Source organism: Bidens hawaiensis, unplaced genomic scaffold, assembly GCF_021521415.1.
Source record: "Bidens hawaiensis isolate Kalapana, Puna unplaced genomic scaffold, B.hawaiensis_p1.1 tig00064064_1, whole genome shotgun sequence".
Lineage (NCBI taxonomy): Eukaryota > Viridiplantae > Streptophyta > Magnoliopsida > Asterales > Asteraceae > Bidens > Bidens hawaiensis.
Genome location: NW_027501463.1, coordinates 20039 through 41084, shown reverse-complemented (window position 1 = coordinate 41084; position 21046 = coordinate 20039). Strand labels below are relative to the sequence as shown.

At 34.5% G+C, this 21046-nt stretch overlaps 3 protein-coding genes across 3 annotated transcripts; 1 reads left to right on the top strand and 2 right to left on the bottom strand.

Moving 5' to 3' along the window:
* Positions 1-1134: 1134 nt before the first annotated feature.
* Positions 1135-7253, bottom strand: LOC143604153 (uncharacterized; the record flags this gene model as incomplete). Its single annotated transcript, XM_077080721.1, has 4 exons — positions 6866-7253; positions 5352-5846; positions 2087-2224; positions 1135-1218 (listed from the first exon to the last, which is right to left on the bottom strand). Coding segments are annotated over exons 1-4 (1105 nt in total), but the record flags the coding sequence as incomplete, so codon positions are not given.
* Positions 7254-11425: 4172 nt separating this feature from the next.
* LOC143604152 (zinc finger A20 and AN1 domain-containing stress-associated protein 4-like) lies at positions 11426-12103 on the bottom strand. Its single transcript, XM_077080720.1, has 2 exons — positions 11868-12103; positions 11426-11531 (listed from the first exon to the last, which is right to left on the bottom strand). Exons 1-2 carry the CDS (start codon positions 12101-12103, stop codon positions 11426-11428), a joined length of 342 nt encoding a protein of 113 aa, XP_076936835.1.
* Positions 12104-14627: 2524 nt separating this feature from the next.
* On the top strand, positions 14628-19465 carry LOC143604158 (uncharacterized). The gene is made up of 6 exons (XM_077080724.1): positions 14628-14991; positions 15737-16412; positions 17165-17525; positions 17614-17959; positions 18941-19248; positions 19360-19465. Exons 1-4 carry the CDS (start codon positions 14721-14723, stop codon positions 17662-17664), a joined length of 1359 nt encoding a protein of 452 aa, XP_076936839.1. The 5' UTR covers positions 14628-14720; the 3' UTR covers positions 17665-17959; positions 18941-19248; positions 19360-19465.
* The last annotated feature ends 1581 nt before the right edge of the window (positions 19466-21046 follow it).

Below are 21046 nucleotides of genomic sequence, written 5' to 3'. Positions count from 1 at the left end.
AAAGATATATAGTGCAACAATGTGAGTAGCCGAACATACCAAATTTGCTAGCAAGTTTCCAAAACACCAAGCTCCAGTTTGTCTCTTTCTTAGAGTCTGGCCAAAGGATATGATCATGCGTTAGCATAAAATTGTTGAGAAATATTTTAGGGTAGAAACTAGAAAGAAAATAATTAAAAAAAAAAAAACATGGTGGTTTATATAAAGGAAAATAGCATATGTAATATGTAGCACGCCATTGATACATATTAGTACATCACAAATATAGAGATTTTCTTGTTTTGTTAATTTGGATTAACACCATTTAAGGGCTGCAAAAAGAATTAAGGATTTTAAGTTATTGGTGATGGACCATAATTATAGTTTTTGATAACGATCATGTGACTACATAATATTAAGATATGGTGCAAAATTAGGGGTGACAATTGTGACCCATGGGCTGAATGGGTTGTATCAAAATGTATATGATAGGTCAGAATGGGTCAAACTATAAATAAAACGATTGAAACGGGTCAAAACGGGTTGACATTTCTCGGGTTTTTTTTTATTTTTATGGAATGAGAAAAACGGAAAAACTTTTTTTGTATTTTTAGTTTTTAAGTTTGTGATTTATATTTCGAGTTATAATGTTTTAATTATTTTTTTGAATTTTTTGATAAGGGGTTTTTGAAATCTCAGCCCATTGTGACTCATTTCAAAACCTCTCACCAAAAAATTCAAAACAAATAATTAAAAAATTATAACTCGAAATATAAATAAAAAAACTTAAAAAGTAAAAATACTAAAAAGCTTCATCCGCTTTTCTCGTTCCAGAAAAAAAACCCCGAGAAATATCAACCCGTTTTGACCCGTTTCAATCATTTTCTTTTATTAGTTTGACCAATTCTGACCCATCACATACATTTTGATGCAACTCATTCAACCCGATGGGTCACAATTGTCACACCTATGCAAAATACTTTATGGATATACATAGCACAGAATAACCATCCCGAAATTTTTTTCGATTCTAAAGGGGACAGGCGGATGCTCCTTATGATACCAATACGCAAACTCATCACCATCCCCATCCCCATCCCCATCCCCACTATCATGCTTTCAATCATCTCACGTTGAAGGCATAGTTCTACGTACCTTTGTTAACTTCCTCTACCGGATTCTCGGTATCATTAGTACTTTTATAATACTCGACGGGACATTCCATTTCAATAGAGAGATCTACATTACATTAGAAAGCAAAAGAGTTTATAATATGTACAAACCACATAAAGTAACGCTAGTTCATGAGTTTGTATTTATTTGAATATGCTTGTGTAGGTATGACTATGTATATGTTGTTTAATATAACAAACCACATAAACCAAAACTAAATCAAATCATATGATTACCTAAAAAAATCATATATCCTAATTAGTTAATTCAGAACCTCTCAACGCTTAATAATTTTGTCATATCACATTTCAACTTCATGATGAAATTTGAATTGAAGATAAAGTAAATACTAACTACGTTAACGGGATATAACTTACATTTAATTTAATTAGCATCACTTACCAAAAAGACCGATTCACATTTTATTAATATACCATTGTATTTAAATAATAAAAATAAAAGAAAATAATATGACTAGTTATAATTATTTCTAGCACTTTTCGCATTAAAAAAATTTCTTGCGTATATATATATACACATAAGGTGTTAAATCTTGTACAATTGTTCAAACAATTTTTAACATGAAAATGTAAGACGTATTAGAGTACTTATTCTTAACGCTAAAGTAATTATGATTACACTATAATTTTATACTGAAATAATAATACTTACTCTAGTTGATTTCATTGTATATAATAACTATTATTGTATAACAAAATGAACTAGAGTAATTATTATTAGTCTTGTTCAAAACTATAGCTTAATAATAAGTTTCTCACATTAAATCTGTTTCTATTTTATCCAGACGCTATTACGTAAATATAACTAACAATGAAGAGTGAACACTTAGACTAACTACAACATGGTTTTCCAAGATCAAAACATTACAAGATGATACAGGAGGTGGTTTAAAACTTAATTAGTGGATGCTTACAGGAGTAGATCATGCGCTGCCAGAAGTTCAAATGGGCACCGCTAACAAACGCAGAATGCCTGTAAGTTAGGGTTTCCAAGGGTGTAAGCTCATTGTAGCACAGCTCTGGAAAACTTTTAAGCAAAGATAGACATATATCTACAAAATTTAGTTGAAGATACAGTAAAGTTGCACAATACACTGTAAAATAAATGGGTATCACTAACGATTAAATATGTCAAAAGTTCATCAGCCATACTCTGTTAGATATCAGGTGCGGTACCCGTACATCTGATTTCAGATTGATTACTGATGTAATTATGGACAAACACTTTTTAGCGATAGAACTACTAACTGGTTTTCCTTTTAGTTTGGACGGATCCGCCGTAATTACCAACGGATTTGTTTTGTCTAGGTGACTAGGACACACAATTTTGTATTAAAGATACTTGCTTCTGGACATGGGGATTCAAGTGTAAAAAAAAGTAAGCTAAAACTCAAGGCTCTCAAGCACAATATCAAAGAGAAACCTGATTTTTAGGATTAATTTCATTGAAATTTTAGATTTGGACCGGAAGATTAAAGAATGGAAATCTGACCAAAATGTCCATTTGACCTACACAATCCTAAAAATGTCAATTCAAAATCTCACTGGTCCATTATGTTCGGTCCAAAACCAACATGGCCGCCTATTTATTCTACACCAATAACAAAGCCCCACGTGTATAAAACATGTCAAATTTGTTTCTCGTCGCCCTCTTTCTGAGTCTCTGACCGCTCAACAAAAATGTTCCTCACGCCGCCTGGTTATTTCAAAACTAGACGTCGGGTGAATTTTTATAGGTGCCGCATGGTTTTCTGCGGGCGGAAAATTTATATATATATATATGTGTGTGTGTGTATTATGTAATTAATGCGGAAAAATTTCGAATATCGGTCAAGCACCGATATTTGAGATGTCGGTTATCACGGTGGGTTATCGGGAATATCATGTAGAATTTATATACATGGCAACTTAACACTAACAATTCAATATAATGTCCTACGACTAACATATTAAGCTTTTCTAACTTGCAACACACTAACAATTGTAGCAAGTAGGAACTTATTAAGACTTGAAAGCTAACATTAAAACTAAGAATTGAGAATCAAGCTAGACTTAAAAAATTGATATCAGAATATCAATGGTAGAATTTATATACATCGATTACATATCGGTCAAATATCTATCAATATCGCCAATAATATCGAGACCGATATTATGATCGAAATTTTCTACCGATATTTACCATGGAGACCGATAACTGATATATCATTGGTGATATATCGACTGCATAGTATATAAAGTGTTGTGATACTAGGCTTGTATGAAAATATAATTCAAAAAGGATTTGAATTTGAAAACATAAGGCGGCGCCTAGACTAATCTAGTAGTCGTCTGGATTTGAAAATCTAGAGCCGCTGAAATAATGCACTCGGCGCCATATTTTGAAATAACTAGGCGGTGCCAACATTTTTGTCGAGCGGTCAAAAAAAGGCGGCCGACTGGAAACAAACAGATTTTAAGGAGCGTGGTGCCCAATTTTTGGTGTAAAATAAGTAGGCGGCCCAAATGATTTTAGACTGGACATAATGGAGCCGATGGCATTTCAATGGACATTTTGGGAATTGTACATGTTTGTCAAATAGATATTTTGATCATTTTCTCTTAAAGAACTAGTATATTGGGAAGGATTTTAGTTCATTCAAACTCACCCCATCTATACTATCTAATAAACAAAACTTTATTATTGTCACATGTCATCACCATATTAATTCTTACAAAATTTTCCTTCCCCTCTCTCATATTAAATACATTTATCTTTATTATTAATATTTTTTTTATTTTAAATTTTCTTTCTTCTCTCTCATATTAAATACATTTATTTTTTTCTTTTTAATCATTCAAACTCTTAAAAGACAAATTAACTATTAAAGTATTCTCGGTGTTTATATTAATTCAAACGACTGGTTTTTTAACCGGTTAAAGAATCAAACATGGTTCAAGTCAAAATAATTTATTATTAGAATGGGTTTCGATCCACGGGTTGGTTTAAAAAAGTAGCCATTTACAACATATTTTTAATTTGTTATTTAATCAACCCATCATTTATGTTAAGTTCATCATCTTAAAAATCCACAAAAATATTAACACTATACTACATGTTTTGGTTTTTCATGCGTTAAAGACTAAATCTTACCTTTGGAATACAAATGTTAAAGGTTAACACACTGTTAATAAGATGATGAATTGACTTTGTATATTCTTATATTCTTCATATGATATCTATCAGACATAAAATGATACGTTACAAGAAAGTATTAGTTTCTTGACTTTTTAAATGATCTCAAAATATAAGGTTGTTAAGTCATAGGTTAGTTCTAAAAGCTGATGTTGAATTGATGCTGATTAAAATATTAACTAGAAAATTAGTCTATGCAATGAAATTAAGCTACATGTGAAAATACAATATGATAATTGTGCTATAGAAGCCGAAATCATATCCGGAAATAATATTGGAACTCATAATTTTATTTATTTTTTTTAAATCCTACACCTTAGATAAAAGTACTAATGTTAAAGAATGGAATTTTCACTTAATTTTTGTTTGGAATGAAGATTAACAAAAGCGAAGGTCAATCATTGTAGATTGTTGGTTTGTTTTTTAGGCAATTTATTTTAACTCATGACCAGTTATTTGTTGCATTATCTAGAGTTAAAATCAGAAACAATGTGAAACTACTAAGTTTTGAAAAAACAAGTAAATTTACAAATAAAACTTCACATATTGTGTATCAAGAAATATTTAGAGATTTATAACTTTTCTATTTCCATATTGTATAGTGTGTAATTTATTATACCATATAATATATCTTTATATATGTTAAACAAATTTTTTTGTATGTCACATTATGTTATTGTTTAAATAAATTTATTTATTCTAACCCGTGTATTACACGGGTAGCTAACCTAGTTTCATATATATATATATATATATATATATATATATATATATATGCATGATTGTGTACTTTTTAGAAATTGTATACAATTTTTTTTTGTGTTATCATATTCTAATGTGTTAGAATTCTAAGCAAATAAAGAAAAAATTACAAAAAGAGTTCGGTTTTAGAATCTGCTTTAGGCGATCGAGCTTACCTGCCTCCGAACACTAGTGTGATCACAAGGCACGCCTATGTCATACAAGTAAATCCAATATCATCTTTAGTTAATTTCGGAACTCACCATAGAATCCGCCTGATATGAGTGCATGCACAAGTCTTAACCTTTTCAATTCGTCAAGAACCTCTTTAATATTAGTGACTTGTAACAAGTAGTCAACAGAATCTTTTTCACCAGCATATGCAGCATGGTGAATAGGCAGTTGATTATACATGTCACAAATGTGAGGAAGGTTAGGATTCTTCTTCACCATTTCATGCATTGCCTCAACATCCCCGACAGCAGCGGCTCCAAAAATTGCCGTCCTGCCAAAGCTATTTTGCATAGCCAAATCTGGTGGTGACATCAAGCTTATAAGCTTCTTAATTAAGTTAAAGTTTGTTTTCTTGTGAGATGCAACTATCAATGGTGTTTCAGAGGCTCCTGTGATGACCGCCCTCACGACGGTCGGGTCTTCATCCAATATTTTTTGTAAAGTGTTCATATCGCCTCCAACAACAGCCTTGTATAGTTCCAAATATTGTGTAAAGTTCTTCCTTTTAGCTGATTCGTTTGCAACTGTGTATATATATATAACTCTTGTGGTTAACTAAAGAGTTCAAGGTTTTCGTATATTAATAAACTATAAATCTATGATTCACCTCTTTAAATACTTAAGTGTAACCAAATTATATGATAAAAAAGTAATGATAATACGTCAATAAGTATCTTACTCCTTTCGTCCCATTATAAGTGTCATAGTTTGACTTTTCAAGTATTTCTTTTACAAACTTGACCGTAAATATTTTTTTTCGTGTCATATAATACTTGATAAAAATTATATCAATGTAAAATACATTTAAAACCCAATCCATTCATATATTTTACATCAAGTATTATATAACACAAACAAAAATATTGTCGGTCAAAGTTAAATAAGAAAGACTTGAAAAATCAAATTATGACACTTATAATGGGACGAAGGGAGTAATATACTAGACATATAATAATGACTAGCAAATTAACAAAGCTAAAGATAAATGATAAATCAAATAATAATAACTACGATTGATAGTAAACACGGCTAAAAGTTTAACTGTGCTTAAGCCAGTGATGACAAAGGTCAAACCACTTGGCGTAGTTGTGCTTTGGATACTTGATAGTACCATGGACGGACCTAGCTTATTAGCACATGTGTTACTTGACGTACACCGGTAAGAGCATTCTTAACCTATTACTTAAAAATATGTGAGAAAGATTTGTAAATTATATGGTATGATTATAAGTAGTTGTGAGTAATTGAGAGATAAAATGTTATAAAAGAAAATTATATTTGGGGTTTCACTGTTCACACCGTATGATATTTTAATATTCTTTGAAAGTGGTTGTGAGTGAAAGAGAAAGAAATGATAATGATAAAAGTATAAAAGTATATTTCAATTGAAAATGAGAGAAAAATAGTATATGGATACATGATAGGGAACTGAATCTGAATGCTCTAAACAGATAATTTTTGTATGTAACTTTTACGACCAAAAATCGAGTGACACCTATATCTAAAGTACTGTAACAACTAAGAAGAGTGAAGAATTTGTTACCGCGATCAACATGAGTCATCGCAGGAGGTCGTTGAACCTTTTGGAGGATAAAAGTCCATAAATCAGCTGAAGTCTTTCCAGAAAACGAACTAGATAGTTCTTTCCATAAGTCCTCTTGAATTGTTGAAATGATCGAATGTTGTACGTAGTCATCTATTTCCTTCCATTCCTTATAATCTGGGTTATCGATATGTTCGTCATCAGTCTTCTCTGGTGGAGGCTGGATGTCGCCGTTGATGAAAGCAATGAGACAGTTGCCCTCGAGATAGTTGTGCATGAGTATTTTCCAGTAGTTGACACTAGCGATTGAGTTTGGGGAAGCTACGTGAAGATCATTATCCATGTAAATTGGTTGTGGGTATTTACTGGAAGATTGTGATGATGCCATTGTTGATATTGTTTCTAGGTTAGAATGGTTTGTTACTTTGCTTGGTTCAAGCATATATATTAGTGTGGTATCATGCATAGTCCTTTCCTTTTATTATTATTATTATTATAAGAAAATTCCGAAAATAAGCGTTTATGAAAACAAATTTCAAGTTTTAGGTGTCATTTGCAAGAAATTCCAGAAATATGTATTATAAACTAGTCGTGACCACGAGTAATTTATAATACTCGTTTATAATACTTATTTATGGAATTTCTTGCAAATGACACCTAAAACTTGAAATTTGTTTTGATTTCTTATTTTCGAAATTTTCCATTATTATTATTATTTTGTGAATTAAAGAAAGGCATCTTTCTCTTTTATTCAGACATCAGTGATGTGGATAGTTGTAGCATCTAGACAACGAGTGGGAATGTGTATTAGGAGTGGATGGGTTAAATAGGATCCATTAATAGGATACAAAACAAAATTTTAAATACATAACTGTGAGAAGTGAGAACTACGACAACCATAGAAACACTTGTTCATAGCACATGGATTCAGAATGTAGTGAAAAAAAAATACGCATCTATGCACCCATGACCCATAATCAATCGGTTTTGTGTTTTGACGTTTGCTCTCTCACAAGTGTACTGAAGAAACACTAAATGACCCCGACAGATTAAGGATAATCTTAGGGTTAATTAGATGTTTCCCTCGAGGGTTAGGTCCGGCAAAGATGGTTATTCTTCTCAACCTGCAAAACAGACACCGTAAGCTCGTCACTGAGAAGGGGGGGGGGGGTTCCTCCTTGTGACCACCATCCGGCGTGAGAATCAGACTAGGTTGCTCTGAATATAAGTGTATATAGAGAGAAATAGCTAGAGAGAGGATGATGATACCGTTCCAAGGTGTTGGAGTATTTATAGCCGAAGGTAGGTTTCCAAGCAGGTACGACCAGCTGTATATAATATTCCTTTTCCACCAACTATGGGCTACGTTCGTGCCACGATGGGAGTTGGTGGGTAGGCAGCGGCTGATAGTGACATTTTGTACTGGAGTGGGCTCCTCCTCGTACTATTGTCGGTGAGCTGTCACCTTGTGATTGGTTCATGGGTTGCTTTTGTCAGATCTTGTCTATTTGTCCATACCTTGGTAGGTATAGTACAAAAGATCTTCTAGAAGCGTACGGACTGGCTCTTTTGGGCGAGAATATTCCCGCCCTGCTCATTCCTTCTTCAGGTGACATTGCTGAAGTATAAGAGTTAGTGCTTTATGCGTGTAGCCTTACTGTTAGTGCGGGTAGCCTTCCTTCTTGGTTTGTACCCACAGCTGCGGGGACAGACAGGGTATTGTACTAAGGGAGGCTTTCCTGCGGGAACAGCTGGCTTACTGCGTGTAAGGTCTTCATCTCTCTGAGCATGGTGGATCCTGCGGATCCAGTTGGTCTTTGCGCAGACGTACCTCTTTAAGGTGAGTCTTGTGGGTCCAACTGGGCTTTGCGAGAACCTACCTCTTCATGTACTGATAGGTTTGAAATCCTTGCAAATAATTATAAGGTATGGTGGAATTATGGTGTTAAAATATTGTTGTTTAAAAAGGATATATAAGTTCCTATGCAATTCAAAAGTTTAGGTAATTGTATTATATAAAATTCAGTACAATCACCTATCTAGTTCATCGGTTTAACTGCTTTGAGTCGCCTTTGATCCATAATCTGACGCAAATAAAGACGGTTCAAAAATACTCAACCAATAGATGGTTACGTGCGCGCTGTAGCCAGCAGGTCATATCCAGTTCTGACAATAGTGGTTAAAAGCTACAACTATATATTTTCTTTATAAAAGTTGTCAATAATGAAATATAAATGCAGACAAATTAAAGGGGAAAAGGAAGGATGATAGAAAAGGAGTGTGTGTAAACAAAAGAAGTATAAATTTAAGTCGTATCAACGTACTTTTTTCTTGATTATTTGGATTTGGGACCCAAAGATAGATCATTTCATTAGCTTCATAATAAAAAATCAATCCACTGAAAAGCAACACATAATCAGCAATAGGTGTAAACAAATTTAAGTGGGTTGAAATATATAGTTAGAACGTTAAGCACGCTTTGTAGATTTTATTTTGAATCGTCTACTAATTATATATCCCTTTAAAAATTAAAATACAATAATTTTACGATACTTTAAATTTAATTGGATAAATCAAAAGAAACCAAGAACGAGTATGAAAGGTTTGTTCATAAAGCATACTAGAAACAAGATTAAGACCGTCCTTTTATAGGTAGAGAACAGAAGCAATGAAACATTGCAACTCTTCATGAAAAAAATAACTCTTTGGCGGTTATAAATATCGACAGTTGGACACTTATATTTGTAGGATGCCCATTGCTCCAAGTTATCATTGCTAATTACGTAGTCACGTATGCACCGGTACAACTAATAGTCAAGTTGTTACTAACGATTGGTTTCCGTTGGTGATATGTTCCAACTACCTAGCCATCATTTTCATGCAACTTTTCACCAATCATACAAATCCAAAATAACTTCAAGTGCACTATTAACAAGGGAAATTTATAATGCTAACCATGTAGTTTAATCTAGCTTGTTGTCAGTCTACATGTCACTTTATAGTAAATCATTTGGATGTTTGACAGTTTAACAATAGTTTCATGAACCAAAAAAAAGGGATTTTGAGGGATGGCGAATCGCTACCCGTAGGCTTAACATGTCGTTACTTAACAATGAATAAATCAATATGGGAACGACACCTGGCAAATGATGGTGCGGTGATGTTGATGCAAGTCAAGTGACTCATCATCGTAGCGATCTGCTAGCGGCGCCACAAATGGTTTGTTATGCGTAGATATTTTCTCACACACCTAGAGGCTAGCACATGTCCAATGACTAAGTATATGTGATTTGGTGGCGGAGCGCCAACAGAAGGCATAATGGTCCGCTAGGGGTCCTGAGAACATCTTAAAAATCGCGAGCTAGTCTGAGAAGTTAGAATTCTCATTCTATTTTTCGATGTTCTCTCTCAAACTTGTATCTAGTACCCGAGCATCTAGCCGACTATCAAGTGTTGCTTTGCTAGAAGCTCAAGCCCCGACATTTCAATCAGAGTGAAGGTTTTGCTCGATTATCTAAAGCCGTAAACCTACTGATTAGCTATCGGTAAGCTTTTATAAGGTAAAGGCTATTGCTTAATGGACTTTTTTTCTTATCTAGAATAAGACCTTAGACTGGATTATAGTCAACCATTTGATAGTGTAAACTATATGTATTAGTTTTCAAGTAAAGCTTTTGATAAATGAACGCTTCTTTACGATGAAGAATTGACCTTTTTAATAGAATATGGCTAGTCACACAGGGGGTATGAAAGTCCATTTGTTATGATGTACAACGTATCAGAAAAGTAATGTTTTGTTGAAAATGATTTTAAACTATAAAACGTGTTTAAAATTTTAAAACCGGTTTTGAAACTATAAAAACGGGGTTATAAACTTATAATTATTTTATTTAATTATAACTTACTTAAATATCGATACACGTTAGAAGGTGTGGAGTGCACGTATGTTCGAGACTAACCATAAGAACCCTAGGAGTTCAAGAGGGGGCATCCCTGGTGAACGATAAGCGAAAAATCAATTACCATAGTAAAATGGTTCCGAATATGGCTTCAAATCAGCATGGCTGGTAGTGATTGTTTACATCCCATAAAACGAAATTCTTTTGTCTATTTCGATACACGCCTTGCATACACAACAATACATACTCGTTCTAGGCTATTTGAATTATCCAATCAAGATTTTGAAAATATTATCGAAATACTTCAATCGAAAGGTGCTTTACACGATTCAAGAGGATCCTAAGAACCCATATATATACGTACTAGGAAACCAATACATACTAAGATTTTGAAAACAATTAGTTGTAGCTCACTGGGTAGAACATTTAAGGATGCATTATTGACAACACAATATGTTTAAAATTAGTATGTTATATGATATATATTGGGTCATTTTTTACAAATTTTATGATTGATTTAGTATAATATTACACAACAGATTTGAAATTAAGAAACAATTTCATGTATAAACTTATAAATTACTTTCAATCGACAGTTCCCCCAATCACCCATCCTTTTTCAGACCATATGATCGGTTATAAATCAACGGCTGAGATCATCTCAAATCTTCTCCAGTTTTGCACCCTTGATCACCGGATTCGCCTTAGTGATCGCCTCCTTCCCCATAGTCTTGTAATCGAAGGTGCAACCATGCTTCTCTGGGTACCTGTTGTTATTAGAGAGACCCAATTCCCGCCGTTATTAATTATATATTTTAAAAAGTCATAGTCAAAGTGTTTTTAGAGCATGTTTGAGATTGAGTTTAAAAAATGCTTATTGGCTTTTTTCAAAAAACCATTTTAAAAAGCCAGGATATTAGGCTTTTAAAAACTGTTTTTTAGCACCTTTAAAAAGTTAAAATAAATTTTTTTTTTATGATTGCCAAACATATTTTAACTTATTGGCTTTTTAAAAACATCATTAAGCCAATAAGCCAATTATTCATTATATATTATATTAGTCATGTATACAAAATGTGGTTGATCATTCTCTTATATTATACCTGTGGGTCCCGCAAAATGTGGTCCCGCACCGGCATGTGAAGCCCGTGAGGCCCACGCGCCGCTTGCACGACGCGCACCTATTCCGTGCCTGCGATTTTACAACCACCTCCGGCACGGTATCAACCACCGACGAATCGATTAAAAGGGAAGCGGTTATTGTAGCGGCCGAGGACGATGACATGTCCGGTTGGTGTTCCGGCTGAGATAGGCTCTTCTCGACAGCGATTTTGGCCATTATTTCGTCTCGTGAGCGATCGATTCAGGTTAAAATCAATCGCTCAATGATCAAAACCTATATACAATGTAATTCAAGAACAACTAATTATCCAAACTAATATGAAAAATGGATATGATGATATATTATTATTATTATTAACTTACGTTAAGTTGCAATCAGGAGAATATTAATAAGGGATTGAGGGAAGGTGGTGAAGGAGGGAGAATTGGTACGGAAATATAGAAAGTTGTAGGAATGAAGGTAAGGAAAGAAAAGAAGGTGTTTGTTGAATTAATGTCTAAAAAAGGAATAAATGGTTGTGAGGGTATTAGGATACGTGGTTATAGGAACACTCCAAATTTTCACTTTTTTAATTGTCAATTCGTGACGTAACCTAAGTTATTGTTATTAACTGAATTTGTCTAAAAAAAGGTTTTTAATAAAAAGGTAAGAGAGTATGAGCAAATGGGATGAATTCTAGTCCTACTCTAATAAAGAATTGAGGATGCATCGTATGGGCCTAAACTAACTTCTAAAATTTTACAATGAAACATATGCAACATAGCGGTCCAACATCTAGAAGGGCCGACCTGACTATTCTGAAGGTCTAAATCGAAATAAAACTTTGAGACCCTTTTACGAATTTTATTATAAAAAAAATACATGACAAAGAGAACGACACCCTTAGGTCATGCCATTTTACGAAAATATAACGTTTTGTTGTAATATGCCATAATAATAAAGAAACATACCATCGATTAGATAAAATTCATAAACCATAAACAAGAATATATGCATATTATACAAATATATATCATTGAGTAGTTATAAGTCCTGTCCCACCAACTTATAAGAAGTAAAATTGGGCCTAAGTTAATATGTCAACGTACAATAGACTTTGGTAAGTGATAAAGCAAGGGCCGGAGTTGGCTTACCCTGGATTTGACACTGTATATGGGGTTCGGTTGGCGTCTACGACACGGTTTTAGTGAATGCTTGAATATCTTCTTTCTAACAATGATATGTATACAAAAAAATGTGGCATTAATAAGTGAATTGGGTTAATATGACTGATAAGAAACCAATAAAGGTCTAAAAATCTGAACAAGTTCATTAAACATTAAAACAATCTAATAATATATAGTGGCTCTGGGCCTAACAATGAAATATTGTACTTGTAAATGATCTAATTATAATGTGTTTCATTGAGCCATTATAGAGGGGGTACTGGTCTTGAGCACTCAGAATCTCGAAGACAACACTAAATTATGTGATAAGCATCGACATTAATGATGCCTAAACGAGCGGTTGAGGTTGAACGCTTAAACTATAACAAACTCACTAAATATAGAGGATTAGGTCCTTTGGTGAAGATGCATGTGTATTGTAAGCTCAACCTGACCTTTTTGTGTACAAATTGTGTATTGATTTCATTGAGCACGGTCCATATGTGATAAGTGGCGGTTGAAGCATAAAGTTTATGGCCATGTAATTTATTTGGTATTTATAGCTATCTCTACTATCACTTGGGACATTTACAATGGATCATGACAAAATGAAAAGAAAAAAGCACATCTCTGTCGTATAAGCCATGAGATTATTTCTACTATCATGTTTAACGATTTTACCTGCCCAATAAACTGTCATTTACTCAGTACAAAGCATATTGAGCCAACATCACAAATATACATTTATTAAAAAAGTTTTAACATGTGCATTTCTTCAACAACAATATCGTTGCAATATTAATTCATAAGATTTAATATATAGTAATAATAATAATAAGTTTTTGAACTAAAATTTCATAAAAAGACTAACGAGAAACTATCAAAAACCCCAAACGCAAACAACCAACGAAATCATAAGGCAGAAAGAAAAACATATCAAACAAACAATTAAAAAACCATAATAATGATAATAAGATATATTGGTTTTTATTAGTCCCAACTATCTCATTTTGGTCGCTGTCGTTCCCAACTTTTAACGTATTTGTTCCCAACGGTCCGTGACTAACGCAATTCAAATACCATTAGTTGCAGGTCGCCGGAAAAATGTTTTTGGTTGGAAAAGTCACATTTTTTTTCCTGAAAACACCACCCCAACACCGCCACCACCACGAATTAACCCACCACCAACCAACCACCACCACCACTTGAGCATCACCAACTGTTTCCGACGATGGTTATAGGGTTCCGGCGACCTCAATAATTGAGACTTTTATTAGAAAAAAGATTCCTAAAGGTCCGATACAAAGTTACAAAAATGTTTGCGACAAAAATGTTGAGTTTTTCCGAAAAAATGTGAGTTTTTCGGTAAAAAACATTTTTCGGCGGCCTGCAACTAACGGTGTTAGTCGCGGACCGTAGGGACAAATACTTTAAAAGTTATGACCATCAGCAGCCAGTTTATTAGTTGTGACAGACAAACAAAAAAACGATGGTTGAGATTAATAAAAATATATAATAATAATAATAATAACAACACATGCGACCGAACAGACACTCCTTTCTTCGTCAAACCCTATCTATCACCTATCATCTGATGAAACCAATCAAACCTAGGGTTTCCAACAACCCTAGATCACCATTCTATTAATCACTTCCTCAACACTCAATCAATCAATCAATCAATCACCATGGCGGACTCAGTCGAACCTGCTCCTCCTGATTCATGGGAGGTGGCCGACTTAGACGCCACTATGAGCCGCTTAATGCTCTCTTCTAAGCCAGACCATAACTCCGATTCCACTACTAAAACAACAACAACAGCCGCCACTGATAATAATAATAATAATAATAATAATAATAATAATAATTCATCGTCGGACGGTGTGGTGGATAGTTTGGTGAATTCTGTTGATCAGTTTCTTCGTGAAGCTTTACAAAACCCTAGGGAGCGCCTTTCAGGTGTGTATATTTTGGTATTTGTGTCAGAAATAGATGTATTGCAGCTAGGGTTTTTTTGAATTGTGTATGTGTTGCATCTTTGAGTAGATTATTAGGATTTGGATTGATTGATTCATCTGTTTAGTGGCTTACTTTTTTGTTGGGGTTGTGGAGGTCTGTTTTCGGGTTCAGGCTCGGTTTTATGAAGACAAGAGATTGATTGTTGGACTTGTTCTTGTTTTCTAAGTTAGAAACTTAAAACTATCTCTGTATATTGTAATCTTTGTACTCATAATAATACCTCATCACGAGTGTTGAGAGGCAATAATAATAAGTTACTGGTTGCAGGCTTGCAGCCCATGAGCATAGGCCAGCTTAGGCTGAACCGCGTAAATCTTTGTGTCTTGTGTTTGTTTATTTTCTGTGGTTTGATTGTGTCACTGTGTGTGTGTTTGCTATAATCGAGATACTTATACTTTTTGAAGAGTGACTTTTTGAAGAGTGGCAAATAAAGATACATAACTATGCGACTATAGTTTGCTATTACTTGGAGTCTGTTAGGATTTTTTTATGGTGACCAACAGCAAGGCTTATGATTTTGACTGTGTTAATTAAATGGCCCAGTTGTTTTTATATCGCATGACACATAACTGAAGTTGAATTCTGTATTCATTGTCAATAAATGCAACTTGTGACATATCTACATGCTATAGCAGTATGGTGTAACCACTAATGATTTGCTATATTATTTGTTATATCGTTTCAGTTCTACGCATGGAGCAGGATGTGGAGAAGTTCTTAAATGATCCTTTGCAACAACAGATGGAATTTCAGCAGTTGCCCACATCATACCTGCGGTTAGCAGCACACCGTGTGGCTCAACATTATTCACTCCACTCTATGGTTTTATTAGACAATACTCTTCCGGATGGTTTCGGATCTCGAATCATCATCAGCAAAACGTCTGAATCTCGGCCTCCTTTAATTCGTTTAGCAGACATTCCATCCAACATACCAACAGAAGACAACCTTAATAACAACGTTGGTAAAGTTGCAATCAAACAAAGGCTCAAACGATCACAGGTCAACAGTGGACTAAACTCAAACTCTTTGAAAAACAACAGTTTGAAGAGTGTAGAAGAGAGAAAAGAAGAGTATAACCGAGCACGCGCAAGAATATTTAGCTCTAGTTCCAGTTCTAGTGAAACAAGGGTGCAGGAAGTTTTACAGCATGATAATACTCCAGTAACAACTTCAAAAGCAGAAGTACCTGTTTCTGATGTCAGCACTTCAGTTGATTCCTCTGCAGGAAGCAGTAGACCGGGTAGAACTAGGACAGAAAAAGAGCCTGTTGTTAGCTCAAGGAGTAATAGTAGAGTGGCTATCTTTCGTGATCGTGAAGTTGAGCAGAAGGATCCGGACTATGACAGAAACTATGACAGGTAAGCTAGCTGACTAGAAGTATGGGTGTGCATTGGTTGTTTTGTGCAAAAAACTGAACCATGAACCTAAAATTTGGTTTTTGATTTTTGAAAACTGTTGGTTTTTACAGTGGTTTTGTTCAGTTTAAGCTCCTTTTGTTTTACCATTTGGGCTATAATGGCTCAATAATGAATTTAGGCTTGAAACATTGGGCCTATTTTTTTTTCTTATTTAAAGATCAATTAGTTATTATACATTTGTAGCATTTGCACTGAAAATCTGAGTTGCATTATTTATTAGTTTATTTATAAATTACTTAAAAGTTGTTTTTTTTTTCAGTTTTATCCTTCGGGCTTGAAAAAGGCTGGGCTAAAAAATCGCCAAAATAATGAATTTATGGTTGAAACTTTTGGCTTAAACATATTTGCTAGTTAAAAGTTTAATTTGATTATCACACATTTGGACTTAAAGTTTTAAGTTTCATAATCAATTAACTGTTTAAAATCGGTTTTTCGGTTCAGTTCGTTTTCTTTTTGTTTAAAAAAAAACATAAAACAAAACCTCTAGTTTTTTGTTGGGTACAGTTATTATAGTCTGGTTACATTGGTTATTCCAGTTACAGTTCGGTAATTTCGGTTTCATGCACACCCCTAACTTGGAGTCGCATTACTTTTTTTTTCCTTCCATTCGTAGTCATTTCAGTTTCTTGATATATGCTATCACACATTCACTCTGCTGAATTAGGAGCAATAATATGATGTTTATTTTTCAGATATGCTCAAAGATTTGATCCAGGGTTTGGGTTTAATGGAGGCCCATATCCCATACAGCCGATGTTCACACCAGTCTTGAACTACAATACTGAATTTCCTCATCTTGGTGCAGTCCATAGGTCTCCTATCTCTACTGACCACCAACCACGTGCACTCATTCAACATATACCTGGTCCATGGGTTCCACCATCTTCACCTGCAGGAATAGGCTACAGGCCTCCAGATGCAATGGTGGCTCCATTTAGTCCTAACCATATGGCCCCACACTCAGCCGCCACGCTTTATATGCAGTATACATGTCAGCGACCCGGGATGACATTCATTCATCCTTATGAACAGGTTCATCAACATTATGCACAGGTAAGAAACAATCATATGTAACAATATACAGTTGTATAGTACATTGATTGTTATCTGAATGATATTTTTTGATGACGTGCCATTGCAGTTTCAACAACAGCCATCTGATGCAAGTTTTGGATTAGCCCGGCCCCGGTGAGGGGCTTGGGCCATGCCTGCACCTAGCCAAAGCTATGGAACTGACGTGCTTTATCTGAGCTGGCAGAGGTGCAGGCATAACTTACTGAGATTGGCTGAGATGAACCTTTGAGTATTATCTTGGATTTGACTTTTTGGTTCATTTCATCAATCTTGGTTCTGAGAGCTTTATAATTATTCGGTGAAGCTCATTGGTCTCAACATTTATGTGAGTAGATCCGCTGATGATAAGAAAGTTTGATAAAAAAAGGAAAGACTATTGGAGCTGCAACTGTGTGCTTCATTCTCAAGTGAATGTACTTGTTAGCATTCCTTCGTTTTTTTCTTGCATAAAAGTTCTATAATTTGCTTACTTGCTACTTTAAGGAAAAAGATGGAGTCTGTTGGCTGATTTTTTTCTTGAAAATGATTTTACATAGATGTCTTTGGGAGTTCACTGGTTTGAGAACTGTTAGCTATTTTCTACTAAATGTGGGGTTAAATTTGGAAGAGGAGTACATTTTGAAACGACTCAATTGATTTTTAAGAGGCTAATTGTAATTGTTTTTTACACATATGAAGTTGGCTACATTCTGGTTTTAAGTCTGAGGGTTGGTTTAGAATTTTATTAGTTGAATTTACATGTTTCTAGCTGTTAGGAATTAGATTTACTAGGATTAATTTATTAAGTGTTTTGAGTCATGCATTTTAGGTTTGAGTCAAGTATAAATAGTTGGTGGGGTTTATTGTTTTTGGTGTGGTTTACAGTTTACACTTTACATTTATTAATAAGTAAATAGTTGTGGGAGAGTCTACCCACAAAAATCTGATTGTTCTTGTGTTTTTCTGATCTAGTTTCTAACAAAGATACTGAAATTAACATTCCTTTTCTATTTAGCTGACGTTTTCAAGCACTAAATGGTTGATATGTTTTAAGGCGACTGGTTAATGAGTCAAATGTATTTAAGGTAGCAAATTTAGGCACTAGCAGTTAGTTTAACTTTATGTTATATAGATACGGATTTGAGTCATTATTTGTTTCCTTACTGTTAGGAGTTTATCTTTGGACAGTTTGCTTAGTCTCCAAGATATGCATTAGTATAAACATAGATGTCAGGGTATTGTATATAGTGTGGTTTTTCACAAGAGAGTTGTCTGAGTTTCCACAAAATATATGTGTTGATTATGTGTGATATACAATTTTGAGCCAAAAATAAATAAAGGGTTGCAGCTACCACGTATAATGTTATTGCTTGACATAGTGTAGTAAATGTTTTTGTTTTCTCTGTTGTTTACAGCTCCACAAAGCATAATGGGAAAAGTACACTTGTTCGGGTTATGTCTACTTTTGGCTGATTTATTCTTGCAAAGAAAGCTCCGACCATTTTACTTTTTCCCAAGTGAACAGAAGAAGAAAATGGTGTAAAATACCTGATCGTGGATCTGGAAGTTTGAAACTTGTATGCAGTGCTAGTCACTGCTTATGGGCTGGTAGCAGAACTACAAGCTCTGTTATGGACAATGGCCCACGGACCATGCTCACAAAGGCGTGGGCTATGTTTTGGTTTAAAGTTGGTTGTTGATAAAGTCAAAACTGAACCAGATGGTAAGTATTGTTCACCTGCAGATTCATTACTTTCGTTATTGTACCCTTTTCTTTTGATTACCATGGGAATGCACCGCTAATCAACGGGATATGCGATTTGGTAAATCGCAGCTTGTGCTGGGCTGGTGCTTTGGCATGAAAACAAGTGGAAGTAAGATTCGAACTTGAGATCTTTGCTAGAGAGGGGAATCATGTACTTATCATTGCACCGCTTCAAAAGGCCATCTGCAACTTGGGAAGACTGATATCAACTCATCTAGTCGCTTTGTAAGTTGCTAATGGCTGTTATTCTGTATTTGTTTTTTCTAGAAAAACCTAGGTTTGGTGCTGCTGTAGCAATCGTTTTTTTCTTCTCGTAATTAAATAAATGTAGAACTCATCTCGTCTGTTTGATGATACTCTGGAAAGATCGTTTGTTTAACATTTCAGTTTGCAATGTCTTTGCACCATGATCAAAGTTAACATTTCTAGTTTAAACTTCTTGATTAGTTAGCCAGGCATATTTTTTGATGGAATGCTTTCTAATACCAGTTATAGTTATTTGATTGATCAAATGAATTCTTAGCGACAATATCCGCAATGGATTGTGCATAAAATACATGATCAGATGAGGTTGTCACTTGCCAGTACAATGTGTACATTTTTCTTGTCATTAAACAAATTTCGAATATTTCAGAAGATTAACGTTTCATGACAAAACTATTTTATTTTTCTATTAGAAACTGAAATTTGACTAAAATAACTAGTTCAAATCTACAAATCTAGTGTGATATGGGGTTTGATTTAGAGCTAACTTCTCTTGATATTCAAATTTGGTTTAATATTGAATTAGTTTTATTTTCTTCTAATCAATTCCGATAAGATTCACTGATTGAGTTGCTTTTAGCCTTTAAGTCTTCATCAAATCACTTTTCAGTTTTCATACCTATGTGGTAATTTAGAAGGTCTCAATTTCCCAAACATAAAAAAATACCAGAGGATGGAAGATTGCACCATTGACTAACCCAAACGACCGTCGTCGTGAAAGCATGTTCCATCGTTTCTGGGACTTCCTTTGCAAAAAGAATACCATTTTTCTCCGCGTAAGATGTTTCTTCTTTGCAATCCATCCATTATAGAAATACGCCTAAAATCCCTCCTCCAAACAAAGATGTAGACTTTTACGGGAACCCATTTGTTCTGCTGAATACCGCCATCCCCTTGGTTAGCAATGCTACAAGACTTTACAGTGAATTAGTTATAACCGGATAAAGTAGACCACAAAGATCTGCACTTTGCCACATAAGTATTTTTCTCATGCATTTTTATGTTGTTAAATTTGTGTGACGGTGGTGGTGGTGGTGCAACTTGCCACATAAGTGCGCCACGTATATGCTACATAAGAAAGTTTTTGACACGTAAGCATGTCACGTTTATCAAAAGGTAACGACGCCATGATTTTGTTAGTCAGGGTTTATTAGTAGAAAGAATGATAAAATGTGGGATTATCACTAGTCATTTCATTAGTTGGGACATGCATGTCAACAACCAAAAAGTGATAATTTCAAAGTTCACGGCACTCACAGTTTGTTACTGTTATAGTGCTCCCATTTTTAATGCGTGGGTTACAAGTAGTTAATGCGGGATGATGGGCCACGTACTTTTACACGTGCCATGTCTATGTCGTTTCATCCTGCTAATGCACTCCATCTAATGATTGCATTTTGGCATTTGGGTGCTGCCTTTTCCTTTCCAGCGGTCGCCGACATGACATCGTCCTCTTTGTTTTCCATCGGTTGTCACCACCATCGTCGATTGT

Excerpts from the sequence above, each read along its gene's own strand:
- LOC143604152 (XM_077080720.1), bottom strand. The coding sequence starts at position 12,103 with ATGGCCAAAATCGCTGTCGAGAAGAGCCTATCTCAGCCGGAACACCAA. Across the intron at positions 11,532-11,867 it reads ACATTTTGCGGGACCCACAG|GTACCCAGAGAAGCATGGTT; the intron begins GTATAATATAAG and ends TAATAACAACAG.
- LOC143604158 (XM_077080724.1), top strand. The coding sequence starts at position 14,721 with ATGGCGGACTCAGTCGAACCTGCTCCTCCTGATTCATGGGAGGTGGCC. Across the intron at positions 14,992-15,736 it reads CCCTAGGGAGCGCCTTTCAG|TTCTACGCATGGAGCAGGAT; the intron begins GTGTGTATATTT and ends ATATCGTTTCAG. Across the intron at positions 16,413-17,164 it reads TATGACAGAAACTATGACAG|ATATGCTCAAAGATTTGATC; the intron begins GTAAGCTAGCTG and ends TTTATTTTTCAG.